The sequence below is a fragment of the Peromyscus leucopus genome, chromosome 7, assembly GCF_004664715.2.
Source record: "Peromyscus leucopus breed LL Stock chromosome 7, UCI_PerLeu_2.1, whole genome shotgun sequence".
Lineage (NCBI taxonomy): Eukaryota > Metazoa > Chordata > Mammalia > Rodentia > Cricetidae > Peromyscus > Peromyscus leucopus.
In genome coordinates this window covers 10070709-10096663 of record NC_051069.1, presented here as the reverse complement: position 1 = coordinate 10096663, position 25955 = coordinate 10070709, and the positions used below count along the sequence as shown (strand labels likewise).

Below are 25955 nucleotides of genomic sequence, written 5' to 3'. Positions count from 1 at the left end.
AAGGTCCTGAGAACCCCAGGGACACTGACAGGGTGTGGGTACATTTGCTATGACTGGAAGGACTGAACGGCAGGTTGATGACAACCATCTTTAGAGAGATGCTCCCTCAAGTGCAACCTCCAATCAACAGGGAAGTCCCACTCCAGCGGCACGGCACTTGTAATGCTAGCATCATGAGGTGAAGTCAGGTCAAGGTAGGTAAGCTGGGTTACATAAAACCCTGTCCTAAAATAAAACATTGAAGTCAGGCACAGTGGAGCATGCCTTTAATTCCAACACTCCAGAGGCAGAGGCAGGCAGATGTCTGTGAGTTCAAGGCCAGCCTTGTCTACATAATGAGTTCCAAGATAGCCAGGGCTACATACATATTAAGATCCTGTCTTTAAAAACAAAAAAAAACAAAACAAGCCACGCAGTAGTGGCACACACCTTTAATCCCAGCACTCAGGAGGCAGAGCCAGGTAGATCTCTGTGAGTTCAAGGCCAACCTGGTCTACAGAGCGAGAGCCAGGACAGGCACCAAAACTACACAGAGAAACCCTGTCTCAAAGAAAAAAAAAAAAAAAAAAAAAACTGGGAATTAATAACTGTGTTCTAGCTGCTAATTCACAATTATGTGCAGACAGGGGTAGTACACAGCTGTACTCTCAGCATGTAGGAGGCTGAGGCCTCAAATTCAAGGATACACTAAGACCATCTCAAACATTGGTCTTTGAAACACTGGTCATATAGTCCAGTGGTAGAGTACTTACCAAACACATTCAAGGTCCCAGGTTCAATTCTTCAATCCCCGGTACCACAAAAAATAAAATTCAGATGAAGTTAACAGGAAATAAAACTAACCTAAAAATGATTCCTTGAAGGGAGAGCATTTCATGTCCAACCTTGAACACCACTCTAAACAGCATGTGTGGAGTGCCTATGGTCATTGGATAAATTACCATGGAGGCGGTGGAGATGGGATGGTGATGGTGGAGGGGTAGAGCTGTCAGGATTTCTTTTTTTTTTTTTTTAATATTTTTATTATTTTTATGTGCATTGGTATTTTGCTGTGTGTCAGGTCCCCTGGAACTAGAATTACAGACAGTTGTGAGCTGCCACATGGGTGCTGGGAATTGACCTCTGGTCCTCTGGAAGAGCAGTCAGTGCTCTTAACCACTGAGCCATCTCTCCAGCCTGCTGTCAGGACTTCTGAGGTCTCAGCTTGCTACCTGTAGAGCAAACAGCTGCAAGTAGCTGAGAAGCAGAGGGGCAAGACTTGCCAGGGGACACTGAGGTGTTCCCTGAAAGCCACTCCTCTGTCCTGGTGGGGACAGTCCTCAGAGAAGATGCAGAAGCTAAGGGTCAGCCCTGGGTAGACTTGGGAGAAACTTCTGTAATGTTCTGGAGAGTGGGTATCATTTAGCACCCCTCAGTTCCATTGTTCTGTGAGCTGAACGGAGGAAGCCAGTCAGGAAAGCATCTTCCTGGCATTAGATGCTGAGGCCTATGGGCTGGGGGTCTCCAGGTTGTTTCAAGTGTGGTCCCAGCGTGGCCTCAGTACTAACTCGCAAGTGCCATCCTGGGCCTCACAGATGCAGCAGCGTCTGATTCGGGGGTCTGTTTCCTACACAGCCTGCCCTTGTGGCTTTCAGCTTGGTCCAAGCCTAACTTGGGACACAACAGTCTATAAAAGCACCAGGAGTTGTCCTTCTGGTCCACACAGTGGGTATCACTTGTGATTTAAAAAAAGGTGTTGGTTCTCAGGAGGGGCCAATACAAGCAGGACACATGCAGAGAGACAACATGGAGTGCAGCTGAGAAGGTGACCTCTCCTCCCCAGAGGTCAGTCAGCACAGGACGGACTGCTCTCTCCACTGCCACTCACTGTTCTCGAAGAATAAGACACTGGAATTGAGTAGTCCCTCTGGCTTCAAGTTCCAAGGTGCCAGCGGGTGACAGAAACAGCTGGCTTCATCATGCCCCTTTCCTGAGTCATTGCTATTTCATCTACCAGAGAAGGGACAACCAGGTCTCTCTCCCTACAAAGGGGCCATCTGTAGTTAGTAGGTCCCTATTAACTGATGGAGGAGAAAAGCCCATCTGCTCTGGTGGATGAACACACCAAAATTTAACACACACAGACAGACTGGTCCCCAAGTGAGACTTGATGGCCCGGATTTTGTGTCACATTGTGGTCTTCTAGAGCAGGTACTGCAGTTTGCCCTAGACCTGTCATGTCAGTACACAGATGTCACCTGAAACAAGGAAAAACATGCTCTGAAATCTCAAAGCCATCTGGGTTCTTCAGGCCAGGAACAGAATGCAAAGCCACAGCAGCCTCACAGAAGCATCAGGGGCATTACCTGGCCCCGGTGCAAGTACAGCACCATGGGCCGAGAGACACACAGCCCACTTCCAACCCTGAGCTGGAAGAAAAAGTCAAGTCTGGGCCTGAATCCTCGATGATAAAATCAAAGGGTTGCACTAAGTGAGATTTCCTGATCTCTATAGGTTAGAGTGGCCACCCCAAATCTAAGCCTCTAACACATTAACACTTAGAAGAGTGTACATACAATTAAAATAAATGGAATATATTTGTTGGACGAGAGAGAGGGAGAGAGGGGGAGGGGGAGGGAAGGAGAGAGGGGGAGGGGGAGGGAGGGAGAGAGGAGAGAGAGGGAGGAGAGAGAGAGAGAGAGAGAGAGAGAGAGAGAGAGAGAGAGAGAGAGAGAGAAGAAAAACAAGAACTAGAAGAAACTGGGTCTAATGGCATAGACCTGCTATTCCAGCTACTCTGGAGGCTGAGGCAGGAAGATCCCAAGTTCAAGGCCTGCCTGGGGAACCTAGTAATAAATAAATTAAGTAAAGTAAAAAGAAGGCTGGAAATATAGCTCAGTGGTAACCTTGACTACAAGCATGAGACCCTGGGTTCAATACCCGGTCCCAAAAGAGTAAAAAAATTTAAAAAAGTAATGCCGGGCGGTGGTGGCGCACGCCTTTAATCCCAGCACTCGGGAGGCAGAGCCAGGTGGATCTCTGTGAGTTCGAGGCCAGCCTGGGCTACCAAGTGAGTTCCAGGAAAAGGCGCAAAGCTACACAGAGAAACCCTGTCTCGAAAAACCAAAAAAAAAAAAAAAAAAAAAAAAAAAAAATTTAAAAAAGTAAAAAATTAAAAAATTTTAAAAACCTCTGGATATAAAGATATTTTTATTACTCAACTAAAGGCTGTATCTTCTTGGAGTGGAGAGGACTCCATAACTGGGCCAGGTATGGTGACATGCATCTATAATCCCAGTCCTCAGAAGGCAGAGGCAGAAGGATGGAGAGTTCTATGTTGTGTCAGGTTTTTGGTTCACACAGGTCAGTGGAAGAAACAAGGTCACTCTAGGATGACTTTTAGCCTTGGGGCTGCAGGGACTCAGCTTCTGGTGAACTGACTGTAGCTTTGCAAAAGGCTTTTTTATTGTTATACAATTTTCACCTTAGCAAGTCAGTTTCCACATACCAAAACCTCTTCTCTGAAGCTTCACAAAGGAATTAGCCACAGAATCTCTTAGTTCTCCAAGTTCTTCTGCAACCAAGTTTTTGTATAGACTTTGAACCTTTAGGAAACTCAGGTAAGACTTGCATACTTCAAACATAAGGTAGTGGACACAAAAGGCAGCAATCACAAAAGGCAGACCAAAGCCCAGGTGCTAACGCTCCGGAATCAAATCAGCTGCAAAGCTCTGTGGAAACTCTGCTACAGTTCTAAGCTAGCCTGAGCTATGTAAGAAGGCCCTATCTCAAATACAGAAGAGAAGCACCAGAGAGATCAGAGAGATGGCTCAGAGGTTAAGAGCACTGACTTCTGAAACTCAGGTAAGACCTCCACACCACACACACACACACACACACACACACACACACACTCACACTCACACAAGCATGCAAAATAAATGTATTTTTAAAATGCAAAGTTCTAGCCGGGTGGTGATGGCGCATGTCTTTAATCCCAGTACTCGGGAAGCAGAGGCAAGCAGATCTCTGTGAGTCCGAGGCCAGTCTAGTCTACAGAGTGAGATCCAGGACAGGATTCAAAGCTACACAGAGAAACCCTGTCTTGAAAAACAAAACAAAAAGTAAAGTTCTGATATAACTTTAAAAAAAAAAGTACTAAATGAGAAAGAAAACCTTTAAGCTTCCACAAAATTTCTAATAAATACTAAGTAAACAGCCACAGCCACAACTCACAGGAAACACAAATATGTGTTAAAGGAACACACATAAAAACCAAATGAAACTGTTCTTCATTAATCACCCTGGAAAAAAATGAGGTAATCTCTAGCATCTGTCAATACAGGACCAGGAAAGATGGCAGACAGTTTAAGCACCTGTCAGAACTGTAAATACATTTAGACATTTAAAGCAGAAGATCCAATGCTAGCAGTGAGCTTAAGTGGCTGTAAACCATGTGAGTGTTCACTATCACATTACTTAGAAAACTAAAAACCTAAATAAATGACCCACCAATAAAAATCTGGGTAGCTGGGCGGCGGTGGCGCACGCCTTTAATCCCAGCACTCGGGAGGCAGAGCCAGGCAGTGTGAGTGCGAGGTCAGCCTGGGCTACAGAGGGAGATCCAGGACAGGCACCAAAACTACACTGAGAAATCCTGTCTCAAAAAACCAAAAAAAAAAAAAAAAAATACAAATCTGGGTAAACAGACTTTAAGACCATATACAGAAATAAATGCTATGTATTTTTTAAAATACATATGGAAATGAAAACATGCTTATTATATTAACTAAACATGAAGTCCACCTGCATTTTCAAGTGAAAAGAAATTATATATACACACACAGAAAACTTAGGAGAAGCCACTAAAAAGATGTTTTGTGATGACTGGCTCTAGAGAGTCCAAATGGGACACGGGAGAGTTTGGTTTTACTAGTTGAGCTGTTCTTTAATATAGGATATTTTCCCCCCCACACAGATATAACTTCAACAACCCTTTTAAAAGAAACTCAACAAAAGATCTCACATTGAACAATAAAGACACAAACTTCAAGATACTTTTTTTTCAAACATTTACTGAACACAACACCATTTTTCCTTTTACACAGCAAAGTTGTTAGTTTCAAATTAGCCGAGCCATTAGGACTGTCAATTGCCATGAAATCAAAAGTGATTCTACATGTCAAACTCAAACAGAAGACATCATGCAATATATAAATCACTGATAGACCTCGGGTGCAGTCAGCAAGGTTACTATGCTTATTAAAGTCACATGAATGGCTTGACAAGAGTGCACGATAGAATGGCATCACTGGCTTGTAATAAACCATGGTGAATTACTAGACTACAACTATGTAGCTCCTCTGCCCCGAGGACGGCAGGATGCAGGGAACATTACAAAGGACAGGGTCTTGCCAACAGGTTACGGCCAGATGTTACTCCCCAGCTGTGGACCTCTGAAAAGACTGGGTAGGAAAGCTGGGGGGAGGGTCCCTTCATCCTTTCTCCTCTACCAATTACTGAGCAACAACAACAACAAAAGCCATGCACACATTTTACAACACCCAATAAGAAAGAGAAAACAAAACCTGTCTGTTTCCTCGCCTTGCAGGCTTGCATCCTCATGCCTTCATTTTTCTGGTGAGGCCACTCATCCCATGATTCACCCCTAAAGGAAAGCTGACAGTAATTCAGCAGTAGTCACCCCTGCAACACACCAAAGATATCCTCCCCATAAGCATCAAGCCACTGTCCCTTCCCAATACATTAACACAAAGGTACACTCCACAAACCTAGGACTAGAGACCACATTTACTTTACATTGGAAAAGTCAATGTATCAGCATTGTCACTGTAGGATTTGTTCCAGATCCCAGGGTTGGGAAAGGGGATGTTGTATGCCCTGGCCCATCTCAAGGTTTGGGCAGGTCTATCTATCAGACATGTCTAAGGAAGCCCCTCTGTGTATGTACATAGTGAGGGACTGGTCGACGATATTCAGAATGGAGCTGTGCACTTTCAAAGTGGGAGTGGGCACAGCTTAGAATCTGGACTGAAATCAGTTCATAGAGCAAAAGACAGAGTTGAAGGTTTTACTCCTATTAACATAGCAGGAAGTCTTGTCAGTGAGAAGGATGTGCTCCCGAGCGCACTGACATCTGAGCAGCTGATAAAGAACACTTCAGATTTTTATAACTGTCCTAATGAAGTATATATAGACACTTTTATCCACCTACTCAGAGTTCAGCCACTGGTCACTTCTCAACCAGCAATGGGCAGACAACTCTCTCCTCTGGCTGCCCTACTCCAAGAATAAGGAAGCTCTTCTGCTTGGATTATCCAATGTGGATCTCCCAATTTTGAGGAGAAAAATGCTGTTAACACAGAACTGCTCTCTGGAACTTGAATTTTCAGAAACATTCGTCTAATGCCGTGTTGCCTTTAGGGAGGCCTTGCTCCTAAATCATAGCTGATGCCAGTCAAACAGTGCTCAAGTCCTCCCAATCACCATTTATCAACTATTGGTGTAATGAGATCAAAACCCTGTCAGAAACTAGCAAAACCAAAGCTTGGCAGGTGGGCTGCTCTGGGGTTTGCATGTTTCAAGTTCCTACAGTGGGGAACCTTCAGGTGGTTGGGCTGTCAGAGCGACCAGGGTGGACTATAAAAAGCTATGGTGTCCAAGTCAGTTACCCCCTTCTTCAGCAAGTAAGGGGATGGGTTTGCTGCCCAGACTGGGGTGAGTCACTGACACGCAAGTGTTCACTTCCTAACTGCAGAAGTGGAAGACACCCTCCTGCACTCCTGGCTCATCCAAATTTACGTGACAATTTACATGACAGAGAAGTGTTCTGGGAAATCACTAACATTGCCAAGGAAGAGTTGGAATTCAAAGCATGATTCTACCAATCACAAACAAATGACAGCCGAGGCTGCAGGAGACAGCCCAGGAAACTAGCTACAAAGCTCCTACCTTCCACACCTACTTATTTTTCTTTAAAAACAAAAGTTTATGGAACATTTGGCTGAGCTTATTTTTAAAGAATTCTACCAAAAACCAATGATGGAAAAAACAGGCATGAAGATCACTTCTTCCAGTAATGGCTTTATACAGGTGCTCCCCAATGCGCAAATGTGGAGTGACGTGACAGACAGAATTAGACCCTCAGCCAGAGTGCACAATGTGCAGCTACAGTTTAAATAAATCTAGCCAGTTTACCACCAACATGGCTCAGCCTGCTCCCCATCATCAGCAGTCTTCCCCCTTCAAAGCTGTCCTTAATTCCATCTTTGATATGGACATATTATCATTATCATCATATATAATATCTAGAACAGTGTTGATCCTGGGTAGTGAAGGGGAAAAAATGTTTTTAAAACATGCAACATTATCTGATATTTTAAGTTTAGGTGCTTAAAACCATACACATTAAAAAACGGAACCAACTGAATACTAAGTGTCACAGCTATTCCTCACTGTCCCTTTCAGGCCTTCAAGTCTGAAAAGGAAAGACCTGACCTGAGCCTGGGCAGAGGCAGGACTGACTCACCTGTGCAGTGCATCATCTCCTCCAGGCTGCTGAGAGCTGCCAGAGCAAGTGGAGACATAATCTCCTTGAGTCATGTCAGGAGGGTCAAGGTCAGTAGTTCCCAAATTAGGGTCATTCCAACACCTCCCCCCTTTAAGCCATCAGGAAGCCTTCCTTGTAAACTCTCAAGTTGGGAACACAGAAATCTATTACCATGGAAGAATTCACCATCCAAACACTCCTAACTGAAGCAAGAACACACACGAAGCACAATGACAGCAACTGTGTCTCGACCCTTGGAGCAGGAAGTTCGTCAAGTCTCTCCTGCCCTCCCAGGTAGTTCATTTTGTGGGGTATCTCTGTTAAGGCCCTAGGTGCTGATTTTGGCTTGGTCATTTTTTATACTGCTCCAACTGCAACCTTCCTTGTCCATTTTAAAAAGCACAGGTAAAATGTTTGTGAAATCTTACAGGTTGTTTAAAGTTTATATCTGATGTTGCATCATGACAACGCTTTTCACTAAAGGAAAACAAGAAGCTGCGGGTCTCCACTTATGGTACCATGCACTAGGGGTAGCTCAGGCATTCATTTGGCACTAGAGAAAAATTACAGGAACAACTAGTTTTACTTTCATTATCATTCCCAGCATCAGGAGAAGCAGGTGTTCCTTCAACTTGAATTTCTGTGATGCTTATAAGAAAAATCACAGAATACTCTTGAGAATTGAAATGTTGCTGATATAAGAAAGCAAAAAAAGACCTCAGTACCACATTCCGTGGTAGAAAAGTCTGCAGCTCTGAGATATACCTTCCGTGTGGCATTGAGAATCATTTTTCCTCATCAAATACTTCATTTCCTATACCCTACTCCCGGTTTTCCTACATCTTACAATGGACTAAGTAAAGACATCAGAAGTGTGTCCTCATTCATCTTACACCTAACAGGGAGACAGAAATAAATGTCCTCTGGAAAGGCAGTTTCCAAATTTTAAAGATACAACACAAGAAGAAAGGGCTAAAAGGGGGCAAACAGACTATCCAGCTATACTACGCCAATGTTTCATAATACAGTGTGCTCCTTATTTAGGGCTGTGAGCCAAAAATCAAATGCATGACTGCAATTTAGATCCATCATTACAACAGAGACCGGAAAACAAGACTAAGGGTGGAGTCTAGCAATGTCCACAAGGTTGAGCTAAGATCACCAGTTAGAAGACACTACCCAGCAGAATGCAATCATTTCCATGAATTCAACTTTCCAACAATAACTGCACATAATTTCCAGATTAATAATCAGTAGCTAAGTGTTTCGAGTCCTCCTGATGTAAAATGTGCTGTATCATTCTGCACGCACAATGAGAGTGAGAACCATCCACGCAGGGCATGAGCATCTCCCATTGCTCTCAATGTTCCTTTTTAGTTCATTTTCTTCATGAAATCCTCAAAACTGCTGCACAGATGACATGCTGACATCAGCTTAACAGAAATACTTTTGTAGGCAGCTGTTTAAAACATCATCAATTTCAAATCACAAATGCCCTCTATTACACAAAATATCTTACATTCATTCCTTTAAAAAAAGAAAAAGAAACCAAGAACTGTCCAAACACCTTCCAGTTATACCTGAACAGTGCTGCTCTGTTTAGTGCTGAAATCAATACATGAGACAAGAGCCAAAGGGAACCAAGGACGGATGGGCTGAAGGGAGTGGAAAGAAAAGGACAACCTATGAACACATACTTCTATTGTCTGTGATTAAAGTTCTTTACTTTTTAGCACCACATTAAACGATTTTACACATCCAGTCACTTAATGAAATCCAACAAACTCTTCAAGAGTCCGGGGGATCTGGTCTTGGTAGTTAATGTCATTAGCCCGAACTGCTCGGGCAGCCAGGCACTTGAGGCTCATCTTCATCTGAGTTTTAAGTAGTATTTCAGACACCCCAGTCGTACTTTTGTCTAGTGGAGTCTTATTTTGCTTGTTTGTCATGTCGGTGTGAGCGCCGGCCTCCACAAGGCTGATGATGATGGAGTGCAGGGTCAGAAAGTCACTGATGGGCCTGTTGTACTGGACGATAATGTGGAGGGCGCTGTTCCCCTCGTTGTCGACGGCATTCACCTCAGCACCACAGTCCAGCAGGAGCTTCGTCACCAGTGCGTTGGGAAAGCTGCAGACGTCGTTGGTGTGGAAATCATCGACTGGTGTGTTCGAGTTGACAGCCAGGTGTAGCAAGGTAAAGCCTTCCCGTGTCCTGGGGTCCAGGTGGATCAGGTTGTAGATCTGCTTGTTAATTCTGCACTGGTCTTCTTCACTACACTGGGTCTTGGTGGAGATGCACACCAGATACAGGAAGGTATAGAGGTTACACTCATAGTTGTCCATGGCACTGTGGACGTCAGCATCGGAGATACTTTTAACTCTGTTCATACTCTGCTCTATTTCCAAAACACTGCATCTCAGAACACATTCTATGTCCGGGGCCTTCACAGCTTCATTGAGGTGTATCATCTGGGAGAAGACTTGAGCAAATCGCAGGAGATCCTTGTGGGTGTTCCTATTACCTTTCTGCCTGAGGTGGAGAGCGTGAAGCCACAACTTGATGCACTGCTCGAACTCCATGTTGTCAGCATAGACAGCCCCTCTGTAAATGATGGGGTGGGAAACATCAATGTTGTCAGCACCTAAAATCCGTTCCCGCACTATAAGGCCCTCCATGTGAAGAGCATCTCTGTCTTGCCGGATGGACTCCAGTTCCTGGGGGTTCCTACACTCAGTTCTGTTCCCATAAGCATGGATGGGTGGGAGAACCTCTTTTTCAAGAATGTTGTCACCATCCTGAAACCTCTCCAACATGGCTAAATATAAATAGTGGTATGTCTTCATGATGTCATAGTTCTCACGGTCATTTGCAAAGGAGGCACCCAAAAGCTCCAAGGCTTCAATCCGACTTCTGCGGTCACAATCGGCATGAGAGAGCAACAGTTCAACAACATCAGCTTTACAGCTTTCGGCAGCTACTTTTAACGGTGTCATCCCATGGCCGTTCACCACTATTGCAGCTCGCCATTTTATCAGCTCTTTCACGATGTCGATGTGACCAGCTTCAGCTGCGAAGTGCAGCGCTGTGGCCCCACAGTGTGCTTTCGCGTTGGGGTCAGCGCACTGTTCTAAAAGGTATCTGACAACATCGGTGTGACCCTTATATGCTGCGATCATCAGACAGGTGTTGTCATACTTGTTGGCAATGCTGATGTTGGCATTATTTTCCACCAAATATTTCACAATGTCCAGTCTGCCATCAAAGCATGCTGCCCGCAGTGGGGTTGAGTTAGTGACTGTGGTGTGGTTCACATTGGCTCCATGGCTGACTAGAAGTTTAACAACTTCAAAATGTCCGGCTCCTGCAGCACACCAAAGAGCAGTGGCACCATCAATGACATACCTACACACAGAAAGAACAGTCAGTCAGACAATGGGCTCACAGGCCCTGACGCGTTTAAAAGGGTGCATTCACAGACACTAACTGAAACGCCTCTCTCCCAAACGTTAATGGAGTATCAGTTTGGGTAGAAATAAAAACCATTTCAGCAAAGCGCTTTATTCTAATATGAAATCAATAAAATTATTATTACTGTTATTTCTAAAGTTTCAGTTTTTTTAAATCTAAAGAATACTCTCAGTGGTTGCAGAGATGGCTCAGTGGTTAAGAACACTGACTGCTTTTCCAGAGGACCCGGGTTCAATTCTCAACACCCACATGGCAGCTCACAACTGTCTGTAACTCCAGGATCCAACACCCTCACATGCACACAAAATAAAAATAAATAAATTTAAAGAAAAAAATACTCTCTACTGGCAACAATACCCTTCAGAAAACACAAGAGGGTCTGGGGCCAGGCATGGTGGCGCACGCCTTTGATCCTAGCACTTGGGAGGCAGAAGCAGGAGGATCTCTGTGAGCTCAAGACCAGCCTGGTCTACAAAGTGAGTTCTAGGATAGCCAAGGCTGTTACACAGGGAAACCATCTTGGAAAACCACAATCACAATCAATCAATCAATCTCTCTCTCTCACTCACTCACACACACACACACACACAAGGGGGGTGCTGGGAAGATGGCACAGTGGGGAAAGGACTTACTATGCAAGCATGAGGGCCTGAGTTCAGATGTACAGAACACACAGAGTGCCAAGAGCGGCACGTGTCTATTATCCCAACGTTACTACTGTGAGCTGGGAGGTAGACAGGAGAATCCCAAAGCTATGGGCTAGTTCCTCAGGTGCACATAGCATCTAACAACAAAGTAACCTGTCTCAAAGTGGAAGGTGAGGACAAATACCAAGGCACATACAGATTTAAACCACCTCCCCCCGAAAAAGAAAAGCAAGCAAATGAGAGAAAATGTCTGCAGGTCTGTATGGTCTTCACCAAAGGCATGCTGACTTTTCAGAACATAGCATGATCTGCCTCTCAGTAGACCAGGACCACTCCAGGGACCAGGATTCCCATTTAGGAAAACATCTCCAATTCCTACATAATGTTCTGTTAGATGTTGCTTTAGGAAGGAAAAAATAAAAAGCAGCAGATGATTAGCCCTAAGACAGCAATTCTCAACCTATGAGTTGTGACCCCTTGGCAAACCTCTATCTCCAAAAATATTTACAATACGATTCATAACAGTAGCAAAATATGAAGAAACAATGAAAATAGTTTTGTGGTTTGGAGATCACAACATGAGGACTGTATTAAAGGGTCACAGCATTAGGAAGGTTGAGAACCGCTGTCCTAAGATTACCTGAGCTACAGCAACAAGAATGAACAATCACTGGTCCATACAATATAGACAGCTGTATACTGCCTTCCTTTGGGAAAGGTACTGGATGGCAAGATGCACATGGAGACTTACTAAACAAATATGCTCAGCATGTAAATATAATGCTGTATATAATAAATGTGTTTTCTTTATCATGCTATGCTATGAAAAGTTAAGCTGTGTGTGTATACTGTGTCAGTATTTATTCCTGAAGCAAATCATTATGCGGTAGCAAGAGCAGGAAACACTAGCATTTGGAATTACCCAGGTACCTCCCTGACTTGACATTATGAACACCAAGGCTTCGGTTACCAGTTACTCAGGGCCTCAGCTACATGCAGGGTTTGCAACCTCTACCAAGTTAGGTTCTTTTGACAAGTCCAGCCTGTCCCACTTTTCCCCCAATCTCCTTTTCCTAATTTTAATCCTACTGATAATGGTTTCATGGAACCTAAAAAGATTTTTGCTAAAGATATTTAGAATTACTGTGCTAGAACCAGTAAGTATACCTGACAGGTATTAGGGTAGAACACTGACCAAATCATTATTCACTACAATTAGGCACACCAAAAATCTATTAATGAGCTTCTTACTACACAACCTTATGCTGTGAGGCAGGCCAAATTATAACCCCTACAAAGTAAGAGGATGCAACACCCATAATGCCTCGCCAAAAGTCAGGTGCTACCACGGCAGCTGGGGCACCTCCCTGTCTCTTTCAAATTCCAGCTCTTATGAAAGAGGCTCAACTCTTGGCTGTGGCAGGCTGCCCTGCTTTTCTGACTTCTACCAGGAAAGACAGCATTCTTCTCTGCAAGATGAGGCCCTCACCAGACAACCTAACCTCCCTTCATCTTGACTGTCCCAGCCTCCATGATATGGGAAATAAATTTCCACTCTAAGACTCACCTAGTCTTAGCTATTCTGCTATTGCAGCACAAAATGCACTGTGACTTAGAAAAGCAGCTGGGCGTGGTGGTGCACATCTTTAATTCCAGCCCTTGGCCGGCAGGGGGTGGGGGTGGGGTGGGGGTGGGAGTGGACACGATGACACAATGACACACGATGACACAGATACAGGTAGATGTATGAGTTTGAGGCCAGCCTGGTCTACAGAATGCATTCTAGGACAGCCAAGGCAAACAGAAAAACTCTTCAAAAAACAAAGACTTATGGGGGGTGGGAGGAGGGAGGAGAGGGGATCTGTGGCTGGTATGTAAAATGAATAGAGAATCTAATAATAAAAAAGGCACTCCAGTATGTGTGCATGTGTATGTGTAATGCACAGGCACAGATGTCACTGCACATCTGGAAGCGAGAGGACAACTTGAGGGAGTTGGCTCTCTCCTTCCACCATGTGAGTCGCAGGGATGGAACCAAAAGATCAGGTCTGGCCACAGTGATCTTTACTGACTGAGGCCATCCCACAGGCCCTGTGTTTGTTTTTGATACAATGTATTAATAACCAGTCTGGAAAAAGTCCTTTTGAAACTGAAACAAATGTTGATATATGATGTTTCCCTGCAGTTGATACTTTTTATGATATTCAAAGACCTTTTGGAGTATTTGGTCATAGGCAAACCTATTAGCTACTTATCTGTAAGATGGGCATGGTAATACTATCTACCACATAGGGCTATTGGCAAGTTACTGTGAAGACTGAACTATATTGCATAAGTAGTTAATATAGCACTAGAGATAGTGAGGTACAACCCTGAGATAGTCTGAGGAATTTGATGCATTTGAGCTATTTTTCTTTAAAGTCAGCTGTACCTCTTTAAGTCTGTATAGCTTAGAACTATAAACCTAGTAAAATTCAAATTTTTTACATTTGAATTTAGTTATCATATATGCATGTATATTTGTGTGTTCATGTAGCACAGCATGCAGGTGGTTGGAAGTCAGAGGACAATTTGTGGGAGTTGGTTCCCTCTCCTTCCATTATTCAGGTTCTGCAACTGAACTTGACAGCAAGTACCCTTATCTATGAGCCATCTCACCAGCCATGAATCTTGAGTGTAAATCTATGGACTCATTTTCTGATCCAGGTGTAAAACATTATGGTCACCCCAAATGTTCTCCTTGTGCCTCTTCCCAGTCATTTCCTCCCTAGATCATTTACCTGCATATGAACTTCCTATTAATGAAGCCATGCAGCATCTTCTTCATATTTGGCTTTTTTCACTAACTTCTGTGAGAGTCTTCCATGTAGTTGGATGTATCAGCAATTTCTTTTTGAGTGCTTTATTGCATTTTATTGTATGAGCTTTCTATAGTTTATTTTTGGTTTTTCCAAGACAGGGTTTCTCTCTTATAGCCCTGGCTGTCCTGAAACTTGCTCTGTAGACCAGGTTGGCCTGGAACTCAAGAGATCTAGCAGCCTCTGCCTCCTGAGTGCTAAGATTAAAAGCCACCAACTACTTCCTAGTTCCCTACACTTTACTTATCCATTGTCCTCTTATTGGGCATTTTTGCTTGTTTCCAAGGGTTGACTTTTATAATAAAGTTATTCTGAACATTGTTTTGTTTGTTTGAGACAGCGTCTCAGTACATAGTCCTGGATATCCTGGAACTCACAGAGATCCACCTGACTCTGCTCCCACACCATCCTCCTCCTGTACTGGGATGAAAGCTATGTGCCATCACTCCAGTTTCTCATCATTGTGAAGGCTGAAAATCCAAGACCAGGAGTCAGCAGGTTTGGGTTTTGAGCCTTCTCCTCCTTGCATGAGGTCATTTCTCTGCTTCCCTGGTTTCTCTTCTTCTAAGAACACTTTCTTACTGCATTGTGCCCTGTTTAAAATAATGAACATTCTCCCCAGGTTCCATAGAGAGATGTACTGTGGCAGATTTCAGGTGGCCGTGTCCTTTGATAATGCAGCTCCTCACAACAAGGCAAGATGGAGGGACAGGAGTCCAACACCATGGGCAGGCAGTCTCACTATGTAGGCTAGCCAGCCTGGCCAGTAGATAGCTCAGGTTGGTCTCCAACTCACGTTAATCCTGTCTCAGCCTCCCAAATGCTGAAATTACAGACACATCCCACTTCCCAGAAGCATATTAACTTTTTTTAAAGTTTATTTATTTGTATTTTATGTATGAGTGCTCTACATGTATACCTGCATGCCAGAAGAGGGCATCAGATCCTGTTATAGATGGTTGTGAGCCACCATATAGTTATCGGGAATTGAACTCAGGACCACTGGAAGAGTAGCCAGTGCTCTTAACCGCTGAGCCATCTCTCCAGCCCATCATATTAACTTTTTTATAGTGTCTTTTGAAGAAGAGAAAATTTTATAGCTGTGATTTTCATAACCATAATTTTGATTTTTGATTTATAAGAAATCATGACCGGCCGGGCGGTGGTGGCGCACGCCTTTAATCCACATCGGGAGCAGAGCAGGCGGATCTTTGTGAGTTCGAGCAGCTGGACTACAAGTGAGTTCCAGAAAGGGCAAAGCTACACAGAGAACCTGTCTCGAAAAAAAAAAAAAAAAAAGAAATCATGACCAATCCTAAAATCATTAAGGTAGTCTTAAGGTAGTCTATGATCCTTTTGGGTTTCTCTGTGTAGTTTTGGCTGTCCTAGAACTCACTCTGTAGACCAGGTTGGCCTCCAACTCACAGAGATCCACCTGCCTCTGCTTCCTGAATACTGGAATTGAAGGCATGTGCCATCACTGCCCAGCAGTCTATAATCTTTAAAACTTCATTTTTTGCATTTACTTGGGAGAGGAAGGGAGGCATGTGTCAAGGTCGGAGGACACCTCTCAGGAACCAATGCTCTCCTTCCACTGGGTAGTTTCATGGGACTGGACTCAGGCTGTCAGGCTTGGAGGGAAGCACTTTTATTCATTAAGCCATCTTGTCAACCCTGAGATAGTCTGAGGAAGAGAGGAAGGAAAGAAGGGGCGGGTAAGGAGGAAAAGAGGGAGGGTCTCTAATATTTGCTTTTTAACTTTGAAATATTCGATTTATTCTTATGTATATGGGTATTCTGTCTAATGTATGTCTGTGTACTGCATGCACGCAGTGCCTGTGGAGATCAAAGGAAGGCATGGGATCTCCTGGAACTGGAGTTACAGGTGGTTGTGAGCCTCTATGTAGTGCTGGGAATTACACCCAGATCCTCTGCAAGATCAGTAAATGCTCTTAACTACTGAGCCATCTTTCCAGGCTCTGATAGTTGAAATGTTTGTGCACCATGTGAGGTAAGAACAAAGGCTGACTTTCTCCCACACTAATTGTTATGTAGAAAGTGTGTCTCCTACCTGAATCTCACTGTTTTTCTGAACTTGAACCCAGGGTATCACACACCCTAGGTAAGTATTCTACCACTGAACTACATTCCCAGGCCCACTGGAGCCTTTTTTCATTAGCAGGTGACTCTACGTGAGTTTATTTCTGGAATGTTTTCTTGATACATTATTTTACCCTTGCATCCGTGACACACTTAATTACGGTAGTTTCTTATTTTTTCTTCAAAACTGTCTTAGTTACATTTCTACATACTTTCAGGGCTGACGTGTCAGTTTTCACACAGGTGCACATGCGCACAGAGCCTGCTAGGAGTATGACTGGGGTAACAGCAAATGCAGATTCCTTCGGTGGAATAGTCACACTCTGAGGCTACTGAGACTTCTAAGCCAAGGACTTGGAGTCTTTCTGTTTGTTACCTTCTGTTTATCTCAGAGATACTTTGTAATTTTCAGTGCAGAAGTTCTGTACATTCTTCCTTTGGTTTACTACTACAGAGTGATTATTTTATGATAGTATTTCAAATGGTATGTTGTGACAATGAAAAAACATTTTAATTGAACTCTGTATATTAAGTGAAATTTAGATATACTAATTTTTTTATCATTTTATTTATTTTTTTAAGATAGATATACTAATTTTAATTAGAATGAATTTTAATTAGACAATTACTTTATTTCATTTTTGAGACAGGGTCTCACTATGTAGCTGCTGGCTGGCCTGGAACTTACTATGCTCTAGGACTCAGCTGGCCTCTCTCTACCTCCCAAGTGAGAAAAGGTAATATTTTAATTGCTAGAGTTAAAAATAACCTATGTAAAGGACCCATTTTAATGTAACACTTCTTGAGATTTAAATAGATTATATTTGTATCCCTAGCATATAACAATTTCATCTTTTAAAACCAATACATAGGGCCTAATGAAGCAGCTCAGCTGTAGAGTATTTGCAGAGCACGTGCAAGGCCCTAGGTTTAACCTCTAGCACCAACAGCTTCCTACTACTCATGTATACACACAGACACACAAAAGCAAGAGCTCCCCAAGCCAGTGCAAGGACATGTTGTAGCTAACCATGTTAATACCAACATATATTAACTATGTATTTGTTTTTTATTACATTGTACTTACTTTCCTTTTTTGGGAAAGTGTGTGTGTGTGTGTGTGTGTGTGTTCCCTGAGTCCAAGTACTATATGAGTACAGGTATCCATAGAGACCAGAAGAGGATGTTGGATTCCTTGGAGCTGAGTTACAAGTGGTTTAGCCACTTCATACAGATTCTGGGGACCAAACCCGGGTTCCCTGGAAGAGCAGCACAAGCTCTTAACAGCTGAGCCATCTCTCCAGTCCCCTCTTTTAAGCATTAGGGGGAGGAAATGAAACAAAAAGTTACTGGAAGAGTTTTCCAACCTCAAATTTCCCATAATCTATGGTGAAACCGTAAAAAATAATTTCAGGTACATATGTACTTCACTTGATTTTTTTAAAACTTATTATTAAATTTTATCTTTTGTTTTTTGAGACAAGGTCTCGTTATGTAGTTCTAGCTGTCCTAGAGCTCCCTATGTAGACCAAGCTTGCTCGAACTCAGAGAGATCCTCCTGCCTCTACATCCTGAGTGCTGGAATTAAAAGCATGCACCAGCACACCCAGCATTATTACATCTTAATTACTTAGTGTGTATCTGCACACCCATGCACATCTTGACATGAATGTGGGGATCAGAGGACAACTTGCAAGAACTGGTTCTCTCCTTCCACCTTGTGAGGTCCAAGGATTAAACTCAAGTCCTCGGGCTTGGTAGTAAGCACCCTTCCTCATTAAGCCATCTTGTTAGTCCTTCACTTTTTATAATGGAAAGCACTTGGTCATTTTACTCTTTCCTGAGATAGTATGGTAATTTCCATTTTTCCTTTATTCATATGAAATGTGACAGGAATTACATAACAATTCCAATAACCTACTCTTTGGCTTATTGTTTTGCATGTTCATGTGTGTATGGTGTGCATGTGTGTATGGTGTGTATGTGTATTTGTTTTTACTGAGTCAACTAAAATTCAGATATTTTCTTACAAAAAAATGTATATATACATGTGTGCATGTATGAACATGTGTCTAACCTATATAGCCCTAAAATAAAAATACCAAATTTTTTAAAAATAAAGATTTTTAGATGATAAAGACATAATAAAAATAACACACCATTTACTAAGTTCCCATGAGAGAAGTGCTGTAGAACAATGATCTTGGAGCTGGTAAGATGGCTCAGCCAGTAAAAGCACTTGACACACACCCTCAACTGAGTTCAAGCCCTGGATCCCACATTTAAATTAATTATTAATTATTGGTCGGGCAGTGGTGGCTCACGCCTTTAATCCCAGCACTCAGGAGGCAGAGATTGGCAGATCTGAGTTTCAGGCCAGCCTGGTCTACAGAGTGAGTTCCAGGACAGCCAGGGCTACACAGTGAAACTCTGCCTCAAAAAACAAAAAAAACAAAACAATTATTAACTATTAAATAATTATTAATAATTTAAAAAGCAAGATCCAGTGGCTCACATCTGTAATCCCAGCCCCAGCACTGCTAAAGCAAAATGGGAGGTGGGAACAAGAGCCTGCATATACAACTCTACAAGAGAAAAAATAAGACCCCCTACCTCAAAAACAAAATAAATAGAACATAAAATAAGCCTGCTTAAAAGCTGATCTTTCAGGTCTTGATCCAAAATTTTAATGTAAATTCTCTACTATATTTTAACTTTTAATAACAATAACCTGATCAATCCAATGTCTTCAAGAACGAAGGCCCCCATGAGGCATGGAGGTCTACAGTAGAGAGGGTGTTCCTACCACTATTTCCTGGTTCTGCTTGCCACGGAACTAAACCACCTGGTTCAGGCACTGGGCGTGACATGAAAACTCATTAGACAGGCATCATCAGCACCTTAACTAAAATCCTGGAAATCATTCTCAAGGTCAATGGAGCTCCCTGACACACTGCCAGTTTTTTCTAAGCAAAGTTGGTGGAGAATGTGGCCCTCCTGCCTTTCCTATCACTGGACATTGATCGGTTCCTAGCACTAAGAACACTCTACAGAAGACTTCAGCATTCTTCCCATGTCCCCCACCCATGGCTCAGCAAACTTGCTCAAGAACAAGTGGTTCCCAAACTCGGCACAAAGGAGTCAGCCTTCAGCATCTATGGCAGCACGATTATCCCCCAGCTGCAGGAGCCTTCCTTTGTTCTGTTCCCTTTCTGCAAAAGTTTTGGTAGCTTCCCACCACCAACTAAAAGTTCTTTTTCATTACCTCAAGGAGCTCTACTCACCTCTGCCAACTCCAGTGTTCACATACTGAGCCACAAGCAAAATAATCTCAAATAGTATTCCAAAAAGTGTGAACACGGAATCCAATTATTGACATGAGGCTTAATCTAGGTGGTGACCCCTTCCCTCTAGAGCAGTGGTTCTCACCTTCCTAATGCTGCAACCCTTTAGCTCCTCATGTTGTGGTGACCTCACCATAAAAATATTTTTGTTGCTACTTCATAACTATAATTTTGCTACTGTTATGAATCATAATGCAAATACCTGATACGCAACCCCTTGAAAGGGGTCATGACCTACAAGCTGAGAACCACGCTCTAGAGCCTATACTATGAATCCACTTTGGTTTCCTAAGAGGTTATAAAAGCTTTTAGGGGGAACACAGTGTGATGGTTTATCAACTACACGAATCTGGAACTACCTAGGAGACAGGCCTCCAGGCACACCTATGAGGGAGGGATTACTGAGCCTCTGAGCATGCCTAAAAGGGATTATACTTATTTAGGTAGTTGAGGTAAAATGGTCCACACTGAAAGCAGGCGACACCATTCCAAGTTTGGTCCTGGAATGTATAAAGGAAAAAGGTGAGCCAAACACCAGCATCATGCTCTGCTTCCTGACTATGGATGCCATGTGACAGATGCTTCTAGTTCCTGCTGCCTTGACAACTTCAAGTTGGACCTTTGAACTGTGAGTGGAAATAAAATCTTTCTTCCTTGAGTTGCTTTTGTCAGAATATCTTATCATAGCAATACAAAAAGAAACTAAGGCACACAGTAAACAACAAAAGCAAGCAAACAAAAACCCGAAAGTGGGTGTGGCAACACATACCTGTGATCCCAGCACCAGGGAGGACTTGAGTTTTTGGCCAGCTTGGGCTATATAACAAGTCCCTGTTCTCAAAAATAACTAACAACACAAATAATTTCAATGTCTATGTCTCTCTTAGACACATATACACACAAAGCACAGCATATTGAACCTGTCATTACATGAACACTGCTGTGCAAGAGGAAACTAAAATATGACACATGCTACAGCAAAGTTATCAAGCAAACACCTGAAACTTCAAAGACTATATTTAGTAAACAACAGGATAAATGAACAACTTTGCCTAAAACTTCGGAGGATGGTATGTAAATCGCTACAAATTAAAAACATTAAATCTACTTTAGTAAACAAGAGCCTTACTGGCTTCCACCTGGCCATGGGTATCCAGTGCCAACAAAATCTAGGGGAAGAGGTTAATTTTCAAACTTCAGCCCCAGGGTGGGGACACAGCAAAATGGCGGAGCACCTGCCTAACACGGGTGGAGGCTCTAGGTTCTGTGCCCAGTGTCACAAAAATTGTTTTTAAAAAACAAAAACTAGGCTGAGCACGGTGGTGTACCCTTTTGATTCCAGTTGTCAGGAGACAGAGGAAGGCAGATCTCTGTGAGTTCAAGGCCAGCTTGATCTATATAGCAAGCTCCAGGCCAGCCAAGGCTATATAGTGAGATCCTGTCTCAAAAAACAAATAAATAAATAAAATAAAAGGCTAGGAGCTAGAGCTATGGCTCAGGAAGAGCAGAAGCCTAAGAGTTCAGATCTCAGGACCCACCCCGGGGCAAGCCACAACCATCTGCAAGGCAACTCCGGCTCCAGGGGATCTGCTGCTCTCTTCTGGACTTCTCGGGCTCCTTCACTACCATGTGCACGTAAATATGTATCCCATACAGACATATTTAAAAATAAATCTTCCAAAAAAAGTTGGCCTTTACTACATGAGTGAGCTTCATACTGTTACCAGCACTCAGGCTAACAGGCTCTACACAGCTGAAATTAGTCAGTGAAAACCATTACACATGTAAATGACCATCTTATCCTGGTTTTCAAATGTGAAAATCTGAGATAACCTACAAAATCATCTCAGAAACTTGTGAGTCAGCTGAGATGTGGTCGTGAACTTCAATCCTTCTCTTTTATTAATTGGCAAACTTGTCAAAAGTAAAACCTTCCATTTTTTTCTCCACAGAATGTGACTCGGGATTGGACCTACCACAGGGATTTAAATACTTTAATACAGCAGCTCACAGCCATAACAAGCCATAGGCTAAATAGACAGATTCCAGAAGTCTCCTCTGGCAAAACTGCAAACGGTGGTAACACTTCGGGCTGCAGTTTCACTACTCTCCCTTAGTTTTTGATGAACAACATCAAAACCTGATCTCTGCATCCACCCAGTACCCCACACTCAACTGATCCCTCCATCCTCCCAGTACCCCACACTCAACTGATCTCTCCATCCTCCCAGTACCCCACACTCAACTGATCCCTCCATCCTCCCAGTACCCCACACTCTCTATTGATCCCTCTATCCTCCCAGTACCCCACTCTCTATTGATCTCTCCATCCTCCCAGTACCCCACACTCTCTATTGATCTCTCCATCCTCCCAGTACCCCACACTCTCTATTGATCTCTCCATCCTCCAGTACCCCACACTCTCTATTGATCTCTCCATCCTGCCAGTACCCCACACTCAACTGATTTCTCCGTCCTCCCAGAACCCCACTCTCTCTCAAATGATCTCTGCATCTTCCCAAGATCCCAAATCCTTTCTCAATTGATCTCTGCCATCTTCCCAGTATCCCATACTCTAAATTGTCCTAGCTTGTATCTTTTCTTGCAATAAGCACTGAAACACTGAAGAATATCAGACTGCTGTCTTCTCTTCATGCCCCACTGTTCTTTAAAGTCCAGCTCAAATACTACCTCCTCTGTAAAGCCTTTATTCTCCACCACCACAAATCTGAGCACTTCCTCTTCCTCTGTTCTCCCTCAATGGCCTCAAAGACTCCTATAAGCCTAAATGGCAGGGCATGTGCAATTACTCATGTTTGACACCACCCCCCACCCCCACACCAAGCTGTCAGCCTCTACAGTGGGAACAGTCTCATCTGTCTCTGAATACAGATCCCCACCAAAAGCTTGGCACACAGTAGGTGTCTGACAATTGTCTGCTTTAGAGCTCCCTAATCTCACTAGCTCGTGCAGAATGGTGAACAAGATATTCAGATACAGAGGCTCAAAACTGCATTTTTAATCATTTCAGGAGTTAGGGGTACTTATTTGTTTTTAGTTTGGGGGGATTGTTTTGTTTTGGAAACAGGGTTTATGTAGCTCTGGCTGACCTGGAACTCACTTTATATACCAAGCTGTCCTCAAATTTACATGATTTTCCTGCCTCCCAAGTGTTGGAATTACAGGCGTACATCACCACATCTGGCATCAGGTTCTTTTAATTATCACCTCAAAACAGCTTTTTCTTTGATGATCCAAGAAGAGCATTAACCAGAGCGTTTCTAAATCCTTAAGATAACTAATTTCTTTCCTGACGGTTCTCTTATCCACCCAGATCTCAGCAAGGTCCGTAGCAGCAGCTGCTCTTGCAAGGATTCCTTCCTAACTTAATAGACACAGGTGTTTACATAGTGGGCCATCCTGCTTCACTCCTCCAGGTGTAGGTAAGGCTGTGAGATGCTGGAAATTTCCAGGACACAGAGACCAAAGGGGAAAAGCAAACATGAAGCAGGTTGCCATCTTTGTTCAATACCACCTTGCTACTATCTACAGTAGGACCAAAGATAAGCCACGGCCCAGGGGCTAGCATTTCATTAGACTTTAACAGTCCAAATAATTTCCCTCTCATTTAAAATAGAACCAAAAGCTTTTATTGTTTAAGGGGAAAAAAAAGCAACCAGAATTTAACATTACTCTAATCACCTTAAAAACAAAACAAACAAACAAAAAAACGTTTTAAAACCCACACCTATAATGCTAGCACTTAGGAAGCTGAAGCAGGTTGGGGGATTCCAGGACAGCCTGGGCTATTTAGCAAGACCTGGTTTTGAAAACCAGAAATAGCAAAGATGGATAGATGGATAGATGGATGGATGGATGGATGGATAAATAGACAGATGCTTTCAAACAGGTTTTTGGTCAGGCAGTTTTCACTAACCAAAACTTAACTGCACATTTCTATGCTTAGATTCCATCTATTTCAAAAGAAGAAAATGTTAAAATATGAATGCCTTATTTACTTGCAGGTCAACAAAAACCAGCGTAATCAACAAAGCAAACTCTGCATGCAGCTGCAATGTGCCAATCATTCCACGATCCTTCAGCACATTCAACAAAAAAAAAAAAAAAAAAAAAAAAAAAAAAGATAACGTCAAACATGATGATTCTGTTATCTTGCCCCCCCCCAAATGTGTACAATTAACCTTAAAGGAAAAAAGTTAACTAAAATAGTAATTTGTGAACGATATTAAGTGTTCGTGAAGCCTTCCCACCATATCATCTTATAACATGTAATTTAGCAATGGCGTAACTTCTACTCCAGGTCCAGAGCCACCTGTGCAGCCAAAAATACCGGCCAGCAATGTGGGAGAGTCAGAATCGTGTCTAGAGATGCCTGGCTGCATGACGAAACCAGGAGTCTGCATCTACTGCTCGTTCCAGGGGCTTATTTTGATAGGAAGCCCTAGAAATCTGCTTGAGGCTTGATCCGACCACACCGGGGGTGGGGGTGGGGGTGGGGATGGAGAGGTTAAATAAAGCACCAGAAGGTCTTCAATTTTAATTGCTGATCTCGTTAATTTCCTATCTCGATTACGACAGTGCTGAGGGAATGGTATAAAAACCTAGAAAGGCAGCCACCACTCCGACCCTGCGTGTTCGCTGACTAATGGAGAAGACTATAGCTCTCAAGACCCAGGGTGTGGCTACCACCTACAGGGGGAATGAGGTAGGAGCGGATCAGAAAAGACAGCAAAAACATAGCCTTGGAAGATGGGGTGGGCATCAATGGGGACTGAAAGGGGATATGAAAGGATAGGAGTCCACATATGAAAACGGGGGGGGGGGCCGGGGGGAGGATCCAGGACTTGGGAGGTCCGCGCGCATCCGAGGGAGGCTGGGGTTGGGCTGTACCTACCCGTCGAAGCGGACGGTGCCAGTCTGCTGGGTCTGCACACGGTAGTGTTCTAAGAGCAAGCGCACCACCTTGGCGTGCCCGTTGCGGGCTGCGATGATGAGGGGTGTGGAGCGCTGTCCTCCCTGCTGACTGACATAGCCCAGCAGGTAGCGGATATCGCTTTCCGACCGGTTAAGGAGCAAGGCAGCCAGAGTGAGCACCTTGCCCTCGCTGGCCGCCTTGTACACATAGCCAGCCAGGCCCTCCATGGCCGCCGCCAACTCCAACACCCGTTTGGTCGCCACCGCTGCTGCTGCCTTGCGCCCCCGGAGGCCGCGTCCGCCAGCACTTCAGACCCGGGCCCTCACAGCCCATTCAACAGGGCGCCGCCGCCGCCGCCGCGCCCAGGCAGCAGCGCGACCCAGCGAGGGCGGAGACACAGAGGTGGCCGAGCGCCGCCGGGGGCACAACTGTGACCCGGCCGGGGCGGGGAGGAGGACGGTCAGGGCCGCCCCCGAGGCCCCAGGCACCGGCCCTGGGCCGAGGGGATCTCCATGGCGGCCGCCGCCCCGGGCCTCAGGCCGCCTCCTTCCTGCGGGCTGCGACAGGCGCGCGCCCGAGCTACGGGTCGCCGCTGGGGTCTCGAGAGGCCCGCGCGCGCCCCGGATGGGCGAGCGATGTGCAGCGCCGGCCCCGCGCCCGGCCGGAGGGCCTGGAACGGCCTCCGCTTCGCCCCTCGCCGCAGGAAAACAACCGCGGGCACTCGCCCACCCGCAATCGGAAGCGACGAGTGCGAGGAGGGCCGCCGCGAGCCGCGCGTGGGTGTTCGCGGAACGCTCCGGCAGCACCAGCACCGGAACTTGGGCGAGAGGAAGGCAGCCTCCGCAGGCAGGGCCGAAGGGAGGGAGGGAAGGAGAGAGTGGGAGGGACGCTTAAGTAGGTATCGCCTCCTAAACCGACCGGCGGGCAAACGAGGCACTCCTGAAGAAAGGTTCCGCTGTGCGCTGCTAGCCGAGCCCTGATTCTGGGCTTCAAAGTCCCTAGTGTCCTTGACGCAAGGAGCCATATCCTCGCCCCCACAGGGACCCTGGGATC

The 25955-nt window shown here is 44.3% G+C and overlaps 1 protein-coding gene across 1 annotated transcript; it reads right to left on the bottom strand.

Annotated features, from left to right (window-relative positions):
* Window positions 1-5037: 5037 nt before the first annotated feature.
* On the bottom strand, window positions 5038-25450 carry Fem1b (fem-1 homolog B). The gene is made up of 2 exons (XM_028867089.2): window positions 24882-25450; window positions 5038-10951 (listed from the first exon to the last, which is right to left on the bottom strand). The coding sequence occupies exons 1-2, from the start codon at window positions 25127-25129 to the stop codon at window positions 9316-9318; spliced, it is 1884 nt and encodes a 627-aa protein (XP_028722922.1). The 5' UTR covers window positions 25130-25450; the 3' UTR covers window positions 5038-9315.
* Window positions 25451-25955: the final 505 nt, after the last annotated feature.